The 13,507-nt window shown below is 41.5% G+C and overlaps 1 protein-coding gene across 1 annotated transcript in view; it reads right to left on the bottom strand.

Moving 5' to 3' along the window:
- LOC139128562 (tyrosine kinase receptor Cad96Ca-like) overlaps positions 1–13,507 on the bottom strand; it is a 66,716-nt gene that overhangs the window by 25,727 nt on the left and 27,482 nt on the right. Inside the window, exons 5-7 of the mRNA XM_070694320.1 lie at positions 3,836–3,931; positions 3,517–3,603; positions 2,532–2,826 (exon numbers count right to left, since the gene is read on the bottom strand). Coding sequence (XP_070550421.1) covers positions 2,532–2,826; positions 3,517–3,603; positions 3,836–3,931 — 478 coding nt within the window. The remainder of the gene's footprint in view (positions 1–2,531; positions 2,827–3,516; positions 3,604–3,835; positions 3,932–13,507) is intronic.

Here is a 13,507-nt window from a genome sequence, read left to right as displayed (position 1 = left end):
TATTATACTATGTTGTCTATGACAAAACTATTATACCTGACAGTGTGCATAAACATTCGATGGTTGAAATGTCCATAAACATTGGATGGTTGAAATGAATGTATACAAGTGCGAACGTGTATAAGAAATTAGAGTTTTGAATTTAACCAAAAATGTGGATCCACTATACATGGGAGTCTACGAGAAAACTATAAATACTCTGTTCCCAATATAAAACGAGCAATATCAGTGCAAATATAGACATGAGGTAATTTACATACATGTACTTGATTAGAATAGGGTGGTGCAGACGGAATATTTCTAAACAATTAGGTAAAATTTACAATTTTAAAATCGAAATCATCCCTTTTGTCATTCAGCTCAGTGTATAGCAAAAAATAGTGGGTACAAGTTTACAAATGGTGCACATAGTGTCATTGTTTGAATGTGAAATATAACTTTCCGAGTAGATGAATGTATCCTACCAAAACATTGATATGTGTTGGTTTAATGGTGTAGCTGCAGGTACTGCCTGACCACCATACACCGCTCGTGCAAGAGCCAAGCAAAATAAAGACATAGCTCTTTGAAATCATATTTCTTCTATACAAGACATCAACTGACACAAAGTAATTGTTTTTGCACTTTTTGGTGGCATTCCACTAATATCTATCTTGACAGGATTCTGAAGGTAACAGCTACAGTTAACGGAGCCATTGCTTCCAAACGTTTTGTTAAGCACAAAATGTTATTAATCAAGATTTTATTGCACAAAATGTTATTAATCAAGATTTTATTGCATGTAAGACAAGTATAGCAAAATGAAAGGCAGGTTTGAGTGATATGCTCAATAAAACAGTGTTTAGCAGATTCAATTTCTTTTCAACAATTAAAGGCAAGTAAGTGTGACAGTTCATTACTAGGGTTAATACTAGTTCATTGTTAGGGTTGTGTTTCCATTGTAATGATATGACCGTCAGAAAATCTACTGAAGATTTTTTCCAACATTTAATAAATGACGTTTTATGAATATTAAACCAAGCATGTTCTGTATTCAAACACAAGCTTTATTGTAAATCATCAGGAATAAAGAAGAAGCATATGGCAATAACATTGCAAAGTGTCGTGATTTGTTTATGTTTCTCTGTCTCACGTGTGTGGAGTAGCCGTGATGTGTTGTGGAACTTAGATCATGTAGCTGATTAAATATAAACAAGACTACACCAAGGACTGCTGTGTTAATGTTGTAAAATCCCTGATACTAGTCGATTAAAATAACACTTTTGCCAATAGCGTTTTGCAGCTTGAGAGATTTTCATCGTAAAATGGACGGAAATGTTTGGGGATCATGTAGCTGATTAAATATAAACACGACTACACCAAGGACTGCTGTGTTAATGTTGTAAAATCCCTGATACTAGTCGATTAAAATAACACTTTTGCCAATAGCGTTTTGCAGCTTGAGAGATTTTCATCGTAAAATGGACGGAAATGTTTGCATAATAACAGGCACTATCGCCTAATAGGAGGATTGAAAAGTACTTTACGTATTTGATTATGAAACCAAACCACTTAAACAGACATATGAACAACAACTTTTTTCGTCTAAGAAGTACGACTGTTTCTTGACCATTTCGCACCTCTCGTTTGCGCACTAGTACACTAATTTTTAGCACGGAAAGCCCTCATTATTACAGGGAGAGGACTTTGGAAATGAGATTGACTGTATCTTATAAACTGCAGTTAAAGGGGCTCATACTTTGAAGAAATTTATAAGAAACTATTGTAATAACAACCAAATTGATTGATACGTATTTACAATCATAGAGACAAGAACTATGACACAATAACAATAACAACAATAATGAATGTCTTTGTAAGTATTACAGTGTAATATATATATATATATATATATATATATATATATATATATATATATATATATATATATATATATCTGTGTGTGCGTGTATGTGTGAGTGTCTGTATGTCTGTCTGTTTGTTTGTACCGGAAATATGGTATTGAATGATATTGAAATTTCACTCAAACATGACGATGTAATATAAAAGATGCATTTTTTATGTTGATTATAAAGATTTTAGCAAATATTGGTCGGCAAACTGTAACTCAGGGTTGGCATTGCACTTTAACAGAACGGTGGTGAGGTTATACCACCGTGTAAAGGGTAGGATTCCACCATGAAAATATTGTTCTCATGAGTCTTAGTTGAGGTCGTCACATATTAATTTTGATGGATTGAGAGGGTATATTCTGGAACACATAATTGAAGGGGTCATTAATTTATACATTCCACAAACCCCTCAAGCTCCCAGTAGAAAATGACGGCTCCATTGCCAGAGCCCAGCTGAATAGGGTGGCAGAGCAAAAGTGGTTTTGCCGAACTTTGACCTTTTGGTTGGCCGAGCAGACTGTTGAAATACACAAGAGTCAGCAAGAGGTTTTATGCAGTAGAGCGGACCAAAGGCTGTGAGAGAGTTGACAATATATCGGAAACACACAATGAATATGACCAGGACTGCCTGTTTCTCACCTTTTAAGCATTTGACTGCTACCTCTGTACTATTATTTTTGTTGGTGTCACAAAGTTTGGCTTTAAGCACAAGCCCAAACTCTCCCTTTCCAAGTATCGTGCCAGGTGAAAAGTCTAAGTCGTCGTGTGATAATTCCCATGCTTTCTGATAACCTTGTGTCATAGGGGATATGAAGGGCGTCACTTCTTCATTTGAACTTGAAGAACTCAAATCAATTTGCTCATTTTCAGCATCGAATTTTATTATTGATCCACGTGGTTCAGATACTTTAGTAACACTGGAACATCCTTGTGACTGAAGAATGAAATTAATAATAGAATGGAGATTACTCGGCTTTATCGAAAGAACACTTTCCCCAATTACATTACTGAGGGATACTACAATAAGCAGAGGCTCTTAATGAAACGATAAACAAAAATTACCTCGATTTTTAACTGTCATCGAAAGTTAGAGGTCGGTGCTTCCCCGTGCATTGACTCTTAAACAGAGAGGGAAGTACAGAGATGTTTGATAAGTATCTACTGCCTACATAATTTGTATCAAAGGTCCTGCGCAACATGCATATTCGATTTACCAACACTTGACTTCTACTACCACAATCATCCATTTGCCAATGGCAACGTAAACATAAAAATAAATACAAGCCAAATAGGTCTCGCATCAGATTCGACATGGGGAAGCTTCTAAACCAATTGGTACTACAATATATTAGGCTACATTAGGGTGGTTTGCTACTAGTAAATGCTTTCTTTGACGATTTAAAAGAGCACAACTCTTTATCAACCAGATGCACGAATACTTTGAAAAACTGCTAGGGTGCGAAAAAGACCTGGATCGCACCAGACCGGATATCAATATATTTTGCATGATTATGTAGACTGGCATTAAAAATAAATTGTGTGGGTTAAACGTTTCATTGTTTCTTGGACGGTGGTAATCTTCATATCGATTTAGATTCTAGCAGCCATGATGTCTGGTTCATACCGGTTGAAGACTTGCATCATCACTGCCTTTTCCATCATTTATTAAAGGTTTCTCAGAATCGCTTGTTGCACGGGTGCGACGATGACTCTGAAATGAGCGAGTGATAAAAGGGGGCGTTTATAAAGAGGATTTGTAATTGCGGCTGTACGACAGTGTGTTATTGTTCTTTGTTACTCACTTATTGGTGCAGAATATGTGATATTGGCTGTGGTCATAAACAGAATCCAGATGTGGTTATAACTTCTACAATTTAAAGGATAACATGTTAAATCAAAATCACATGTAAAAGTAAATGCATATTTATACGCTGTTTACTCACTTTCATAGGACTGTCTTCTTTTGTACCAGAACAATTATTTCCTGTTGTACTTGTGAGACTTTCTGAATCAGATGGAAAGTCCTCTTGCTTTAGTATCTATGTGAAGACCGACAAAAACAAACAGAACGAATCAAATCTCGAAAAGGCTTTCGAAAATGCTTTCGAATGCTTGAAAAATTATTTCTAGTATATGTAAAATTAATTCTAACACACTAAAATGAACGGAAAACATAATTTTGACCAGAATTGCCCCAATATACATTATCTTTATTATTCTTTCTAGAATGACGGCAAAGAAATTACAATTATTATTATTATTATTATTATTATTATAGAAAAGATGTTAAAAGTTGTTACTTACAAATAAATAAAATAAATAAAAAACAGTGAATTATGTTTTAACTTAGCCGGCTATTGAACCACTATTTTTTGGGGGTGGAGAATTAGCCGAGCGGTTCTCTCTGTGGCCTCTACGCTAGGCGACTGATGCCGTATGTTGTGGGTTTGAACCCGATTGAAAACTAGCCGTATTTTCTACTCTGGGTTTGTAGCTCTGCTGGTGGACAGAATTGTCCCCGAGGTTATCGTTCGCCCGGTTAAAGTTATGTATTCGTTGCTTCGCTTCTGTAGCCAGTGTAAGGGGAAACCCTGTTAAAATAAAGTAGAGTATACATCTACAGTTTACTTGACCACAACGTTCACTGCTGTCAAAAGCTTGAAAAGAAATATCAATGAGGCAGACACAGAAAATGTGCAGTTGTCTGCAAGTCAAACTCTTTAATGAATCTCGAAAATCAATGATCTCTTACAACAAGGCAACGCCATGAAAACTTTGGCGTACTGTTTCAACACATACATGAAAAACCGAACAGCTGATCAGAATCAACGTTCACTACTACACTAAACTACAAGGCCTTTTCTCAATAACTAGCAGAAATGAGCTATGATACTTTAACAACACTGGAGACGATTTGTTTACATCTATCGCCGGAGCCACTTGTCCCGTTTCAATGACTGAGAACTATATATAAGTCTTTAGACGCATCGATCGACACATCAGAAGTTCACTTGCACAGTCGCTAAAAATAGCTCATGAAACACATGGCGCGTCTCCTCATGGGCGGCGATCTCATCCAAACTTTCAACTGAGCAAAACTCGGCAAAATCACTGAAATATTATAACAAACATACCTGTTAAAATAAAGGAGAGTATACATCTACAGTTTACTCGACCACAACGTTCACTGCTGTCAAAAGCTTGAAAAGAAATATCAATGAGGCAGACACAGAAAATGTGCAGTTGTCTGCAAGTCAAACTCTTTAATGAATCTCGTCAGATATCGCGAGACTCTCAGCAGTTAAAGTCTGACACTGGTGGCGCTGTACCCAATCTCGCTAACAGGTTACTCATTCGTATTAGGTAGGTACGTATAGTACCTGTACACAGTATATATATACAATCAGAAAAGAAAATAAAAATAAAAATTGTCTATGGTTACACACTCCCCTGCTCTCTGGAATATCGTCCCGATATTCACTAGAAAATTCAGTCAGGGATTAACCGTTCGATACAATGTCATTCAACGCGGCACAAAGACGTTCTGCAGAGTCACCTTGGGCATTAAACTTCACAGATGTGAGGTAATCTGCTTTGACCATCCACTCTGGCTTACTGCAAACCTGCATAAGATTCAGGCGATCTGGTGGTCGTATTGTCCGCTTTGATCTCCTTAAGGGTTCCCCTTCCACTTCTTGCATGGGTTCGAAGTGTACTTTTTCCTGAATTTCAAACTCCTTGTGTGGCTCAGCATTCTCTCTTGTACTTCGTTCTCAACAACACATTGTACTTCTGGTAGTGAGGGATTCTCAATCGGAAGTGTATCTGAAGTAGTCCCTGGTGGACTGACACCACTAACCACTGATGTGGGCTTTTCGCAACCATGGCCTGTTTCTCCTCTTGGGGCACAGTATCTGGGTCTGATGCCTCTTCAGGTTCGAGTACCCTCTCCTGTGGTGTATGATAGACTGGGACGAAATGAACATCCTGATCACCATCCGAGTCTGACGAAACTGTACTATGATCCTGTGATTCTTCTGCCTTGCTTGTTGATCTGTATAATTAACAGTCTCTTTGGGTTCTGCTCTTTGATTCCCAGATGGGCAGGGCAATGAGAACCATGGTAACAGTAGGTTGCGATGGAGAGTTCTCTCTCTCCAACCCCAGACTCTGGCCGGACTGTATACACAGGGAGGTAAGGATTGGTCTTGCAAACCACTATATACACATCTCTCTCCCATCGGTCAGCAATCTTGTGTTTCCCTCGTATGCTAACATTCTTCATCAAAACCCGGCCACCATGCTCCCAACACAGCTCCCCTTGCCTTACTGTCATACCTCTTCTTGTTGTATGAGGACTTCTTAGCAGCTGCCTTTGATGCAATCGTATATGCACAATCCAGTCGGTCTCTGAGGTCCTGAGCATATTCACCATATGTATTTGGCAAATCGCCCTCAGGTTCCAATCCAAGGTACACGTCGATAGGTAATCTGGGATGGCGTCCGAACATTAGATAATAGGGGGCATAACCAGTGGAATCGTTGGTAGTACAGTTGTATGCATGCACGAGTGGACCGACATATGATTTCCAGTCCTTCTTCTGGTGCTCCTCCAAGGTGCCAAGCATATCAAGTAATCTACGGTTAAAACGCTCTGTCTGTCCATTGCCCATCGGGTGGTATGGGGTTGTTCTTGACTTCTGGACTCCTGTTATTTGGCAAAGTTGTCGAATGACCTCAGACTCAAAGTTTCTTCCCTGGTCTGAATGTAACCGGGCTGGAAACCCATAATGCACCATGAAGCTGTTGAAGAGATGCCTAGCTGTAGTCTGTGCGGTCTGGTTCTGGGTTGGGATTGCAACTGCATAGCGTGTGAAGTGATCGGTGATCACCAGAATGTTAGATATACCTCCCTTGGATTCTTCTAGGGTCAGATAGTCCATGCATACTAATTCCATTGGTTGACTGGTCTGGATGTTCACCAATTGAGCAACTGATCTTGCGCCTGGGGCATCTTCCTTCTCACACATCTCTCACATGACTTGATCTTAGTCTCAATGTCATGTGCCATGTAAGGCCAGAAGAAACGAGATCTCACCAAGTCTAGTGTTCTGTCCTTACCAAGATGTCCAACATCATCATGCAGACCTCTTGAGGACCATGGCTCTGTACTGCCTAGGGAGTACTAGTTGATGCATCTTGTTGCCATCACCTGTAATACAACTCCTGTACAAAACACCGCTCTTGAAACTGAGTCTCTGCCATTCATTGAGATAGCGCTGAACCTCTGAACTCTCAGCCTTCCTTTTTGTTTGGTTGGAAGTTTCCCACTCTCCTTGAGGATGACGATGCATTGAATGGCGGGGTCTCTTTGCTGTGCAGCCACCCACTCATCCCTAGTCAGTGTGGGTAAAGATTCACTCCCTGGCAGTGTTGGGGGACAATCTATGGTATCGGGTACTGCTGTATTTGAACAACCAACCATCTCTACCAAGGGAATCCTTGCAGTCATATAAGACTGACACACAGCCTCTACCGATTCACATGGCACTTCACTTCCTCCTGTCTCATAGCGACTGAGGGTATCCTGAAGTGAGTCAGAGTCAGTCTCTGGGTTAGGAGTGCGAGGTTGGCGAGATGGACCATCAGCATCGGCATTTCTTGTTCCTGGTCGGTAAGCAAGACTGAAGTTATACGTTGAAAGTGCGGCAAGCCATCGATGACCAGTGGCATCTAACTTTGCACTGGTTGTTACATAGGTTAAAGGGTTGTTGTCAGTAACTACCTTGAATGAGTTCCCATACAGGTAATCGTGGAACTTGTCAGTTACTGCCCACTTTAAGGCTAGAAACTCAAGCTTGTGAGCTGGGTAGTTTCTTTCACTCGGAGACAAACCCCTACTCGCATATGCAACAACTCTCTTCCTGCCATCTTGTTCTTGATATAGAGCAGCACCTAGACCATTAAGGCTTGCATCTGTGTGGAGTTCAAATGGGATGCCATAGTCAGCATAAGCAAGTACAGGTGGGTTTGATAACCTGTGAATGATGTCATTGAAAGCAGTCTGGCATTGGTCTGTCCACACAAACTCAGGCAGTGATGGGTGTTTGGTTCTTCTTCGGTCCTTGCGCTTACATGGGAGTCCAGCTGTCAAATCATTCAATGGCTTCACTATCTTTGAAAAACCTGGGACGAACCTACGATGGTAACTGGCAAAACCTAAGAAAGACTTGACCTCGTGGACACTCCTCGGAACAGGCCATGTTTTCAGGGCTTCAACCTTGTCCGGATTAGTCTCCATGCCATCTCCTAGCATGTGCCCAAGGTACTTGACTTGACTCTTGAAAAGTTGGCATTGGATGCCTTTACCTTCAGCCCATAGTCTTGGAGACAATCAAAGACTGCCTCAAGCCGCTGAAGGTGTTCTTCAAAAGTGGATGAGAATATGATTATATCGTCCAGATACACAAGGCATATCTTTAGATTATAGTCTCCCATACACTTTTCCATGAGCCTCTGAAACGTGCTTGGAGCATTGGTCAACCGGAATGGCATACGGTTGCACTCGTAGAATCCAAAGGGTGTGGTAAAGGCCGTCTTTGGTCTATCTTTGTCCGCCATTCCAATCTGCCAATAGCCACTCTTCAAATCAATTGTTGAAAACCACTTGGCTCCTTTCAAGGCATCCATACTCTCCTCTATTCTTGGCATGGCATAAAAGACTTTGACGGTCTTGGCGTTCAACCTTCTGTAATCAACACATAGGCGAATTGACCCATCTTTCTTCTTGACAAGCACAATGGGGGCTGCCCATGGGCTACTTGACTCGCGTATGGCCCCACTTGCCAACATACCCTGGAGGAGGGACCTCACTTCATCATACATGGCAGGGGGTATGCGGCGATGTCTTTCACGAATAGGGTGGGTATCAGTGAGTGGTATCTCATGTTGTACAGCCGTACAATAACCAAGATCATTGTCTTGTTTTAAGAATACATCAGACTTCCTCGCTAGTAGCTCCTGGGCCAGCTGATATTGAGTAGCACTCAAGTGGTGTAAGTCAATATTGCTGCCCAGTGATACATTAGCACCCAGGTGATCACTACAATTACCATCCTGTCTGGCGGCCGTCATCTGTTACTGAATCCCAAGCTAGTATTTTGAAGGTGATCCGGCCCACGTAACAGCATGAACTTCACAAATCACATCCCCTGGCCTCACAGTTACTGTCTTGTTAGAAAAGTTCTGCAATTGCACAGGTACCCTACATTTCTTTCCGGTACACTTCATAGTTAGGGCTGATGGGTTGACAACAAGACCACCTGGAAACTGTCTCGTCCCTCTGGGTTCAACAGTAACAATGTATCCGTCTCCCTGAGGGCCCAATTTAATGTTGATAATGCTGTTAGGTTCGACTCTAACTGGGCGCCGCAGTTGGGCTCTCACCACACCAAGATTACAATCTTCACCACAGAAATTGTCCCTGGCATCAAGGTGATTATAAACATCCTGGACAGCAGCTGATACCCTCAAACTTTGGACAGATGAAGGCTTTTGTTTGCACAACCTGGAACTCTTCCTGTACAAGTTAATGAGGTTGGTGCCAACACACAATGGTACTTCTTGGTTGTAAGCTGTATCCAATACAACCAGCACCAACACACTGTAAGTCTCATCAGTACCAAAGACATCTCTTGGAAAAGAGATCTCAGCCTCTATGTATCCCAGGAATTCCACCACCTGACCTTGTGCTCCTGTTATGGTTAACAGCTCTTCAATGGGATGTATCTCGCAAGACGACAAATTGTTCTTGTAGAATGATTCACCGACCGTCGTTACCTGAGAACCAGTGTCAATTAAACTGCGACAGCACACCCCATTAATGAATGCATTTTCTTCATTAGGATCACCCACAATGCGGTTGAGTACTGATTGACGGTGAACGATGACGTTTGCTTGGGCTTGCTCATTGTTCTGCCTACCACCCGCCCGCCGATGGAGGCAGCTGGGGGTTTAACTGACCAGATTGCTCAGGAACAGAAGGGACGTTGTCCACCATCTTGGGATTTCGGCAACCTCTGGCTATGTGTCCCTCCTGACCACATCTGTAACAAATTACAGATCCCCGGATGCGGCCAGTACCTTCTGGACTTCTACCTCTCCTTCTTGTGCCTGCCTTTTGTTCAGGCAGATTCCTTTCTCTTTGCCTACCTCTACCACGACCCTGCTGTGAGGGCATGTCTTGAGGGTTAGCGTCTGAACTCGTACCATTACCCTCCATCCTGTCAAGTCTGGCTGCCAAAGACTGCATGTGTTGCTGAATTTCCTTTACTACTGAGTCCTCCTTCACAGCATTTGTCTTTTCAGGGACAATGGTCTGATTGGAGATGCCAGCACGTGCAGGTTTGGCATACGCAAATGTGTCCTTCACTTCTTGTTCTGCTAGGTGGGCGATGCGGAGCAACTCATCAAACGATGTTGCCTTATCATAGCATTGTCTGGCAATATTTTTCACTTGTTCAACACGCAAACCCTTCCAAAATACAGTTCTGAGAGCTTCATCCACCGCCACTGCTGCTATACTACCTCTCTCCTTGGCCTTGTTAATTGCCAGTTCAAGGCGACATCCATATCCAGCCACTGTCTCCTTCTCTTCCTGTTTGCTGTTATAAAATTGCTGTAGTAGAGTAGCACCAGTTTCAACCACACCATATATCTCACTCAACTTTTCCAGGATAGCCTCAATTGTTACATCTAAACCCATGTGCATCACAACTCTACCTGCATCTCCGCGCAGTGACTTCCTAACTGCTGTGGCCAGCGTCTCCCTGCTGTGTGTTCCATCTCTCTTCAAACACTCAATTTCGTATTTCCATGACTCAAAGTCTGAGTCGCCTTTATTCTTTGGGTCACCAGAAAAAGTTGAAATTCTTGGTGGTTGAAACAATGCAGCTGGTAGCATGACCGTAGACTTGTCAGTTGTAACTGGACATGACACCGCTGGGCTACCGTACTTTGGTTTGCCTCCTATACCAGGTTGCCGACTGACAGGGCGCAGAACTTCGATCATGCTGTTCAATTCGGCCTGGTCGACTTCACCAGCATTGGTTACTTCACTCTCGTACTGCAACTTTTGACAGGGTGTGTACCTGGTTGGCGTGACAACTGGTCTGGATGTCATATTGCTGCTCATTGCCTTGGGTATGGTGTTAGATGCTGATGGTGTGGCCTCATATCGGAGTCTATCGTACAAACTGACCGGCACCCTAGTAATTGTCAGTCGGCCATTAAGTTTCACAATGGCTTCTTGAGCTGTGGCCTTGTCAGCAAACTGACAGAAAGCATGGTCACTACGACTAACCGACTCTGGGTCGACTGGCCAGACAATATGGCTGACTGTACCGACAGATGACAGGAATTCACTCAACTCCTCACATGTAGCACTCCCTGCAATGCCCTTAATATAAACCGTATGGTCCAACAGGGCTCTAAATTCGCTGGGTGTACAGGTATGTGGAGGGGTATCCATCATTGCTTGTAAAAACACAAGTATGTCAATCAGATATTGAGCAGGTATTTATCGTAGAAGAAAACAAAATATATAGTTTACAGAGTCTCTCTTGTACTTTCAACTAGCACAGCAACAGTTCAGTTCAAACCTCTTTATTTCTCTTCAGCGACGTATAACTTGTGGTTCACTTTAATAGTTGACTTGAGTTACCATGGAGATAATGCTCGATACATCACCTGTCAAACACTGCGACATAAACTGCATAGGGCACCATATGCTTGTGTACTGCAACACTTTTGCAACGGGGCCCCACGTTGGGCACCAAATTATGTAGCCAGTGTAAGGGGAAACCCTGTTAAAATAAAGGAGAGTATACATCTACAGTTTACTCGACCACAACGTTCACTGCTGTCAAAAGCTTGAAAAGAAATATCAATGAGGCAGACACAGAAAATGTGCAGTTGTCTGCAAGTCAAACTCTTTAATGAATCTCGTCAGATATCGCGAGATTCTCAGCAGTGAAAGTCTGACACTGGTGGCGCTGTACCCACTCTCGCTAACAGGTTGTTACTCATTCGTATTAGGTAGGTACGTATAGTACCTGTACACAGTATATATATACAATCAGAAAAGAAAATAAAAATAAAAATTGTCTATGGTTACACTTCGATAAAGTTTGTATGTGCGATGTGTGATAGTGAGCATGTGTGTGTGAGTGCTTCACGAACTCTACAACGTGTGGAGCGGTCTCAGGCAGAAACATGTAACAACTTAGCCGGCTATTGAACCACTCTTTTTTGGGAGTGGAGATTTAGCCGAGCGGTTTTCTCTGTGGCCTCTCCACTAGGCGACTGATGCCGTATGTTGTGGGTTCGAACCCGATTAAAAACTAGCCGTATAGACCCTCTCGAGGCTCTAAGGTTTTAAATAAAAAAACTGTGGTTACCAAAATGGTTACTATGGCAACATAAAGCAAAAATGAACATGGAGTTCATGCTGTTATAAATACACTTAGGAAAGCATTTGCACAGTTACTGGGATTACTTTTAATGGACTTAGGAAAAAAATTGAAATTTTAAAATACAAATAGGTTACTATGGAAACACAGGGCAGTAAAAATGGATATCATATGGTGAAATTTTCACGGAAATTGAACCCATTATTATTCGCATTATTATTTCTATATAATACTTATATTAATAATTAATTTTTTGTTTTAAACTCGATAACTCCACAGATGAAACATCTATGTTTATGGTGGTCACATAGGCATAGGAAAAACTTATGAAAAAGGCAAAAACACTTGAAAACACATTATGCCCAGAAATACAAACCGAAAAAAAAACTACGAGAAACAAGCATCAGACAAGTGAATAGAATACAGTGAGTTATTACATGAGTTCTTAAATCTAGTCAGTGATTCAGAGCCCTGATGGCTTGGGGAGATCGTTGTATTCGTCCACACCCGCAATAGACAATGTTTTTGGTGAGAAGTTGTACATGCTGTTTGAACTGCAAGGAGGTTATTTTTGGAAGAACGCAGTGATCTGGAAGGTATATAGGCAATGAACATACTTGTTATACAGTCAGGTGTTTAGTTATAAGTTGCTTTGAAAATTTTGGTCATGCGGTTGAATCGAAGTTTCATGTTAATCAATGAAGCTGAGTATACATCTGATAAGTGGAAAGAGGCGGAAAAGTTCAAGAATAAGTCTCATTGAACGTCTTTGTAGATGCTCCAGGGCAAAGGTATTGTTATTGGTAGTAGAGCTGCAAACAATGGAACAGTAATTGATGTGTGGTTAGTTGGGAACAGTAATAGAAGAGCTTGCATGAGTGTAGAGGAGAAATCTTCGATACGTGTCAATGGAAACAATTTGGAATTGATTTTTTTTCCTGTAGTTGAAATATATTCTGACCACTCTAGGTTGATAGGTATGGTGACTCCCCTGGTAACCTCTGATGAGGTGGGGGCCAATGATGTTACCAACCGAAGTATGTTGAAAAAAGGCAGACAGTGGGGACTCTACATCTACCGATGGCACTAAACTTAGAACTGAAAGTTCCATCATTGCAAGGAAAGCCTGGCTTTCTAAACCTCAAA

The sequence above is a fragment of the Ptychodera flava genome, unplaced genomic scaffold (genome assembly GCF_041260155.1).
Source record: "Ptychodera flava strain L36383 unplaced genomic scaffold, AS_Pfla_20210202 Scaffold_59__1_contigs__length_806204_pilon, whole genome shotgun sequence".
NCBI lineage: Eukaryota > Metazoa > Hemichordata > Enteropneusta > Ptychoderidae > Ptychodera > Ptychodera flava.
The sequence above is the reverse complement of the archived record's forward strand: the minus strand, read 5'-3'. Positions and strand labels throughout refer to the sequence as shown.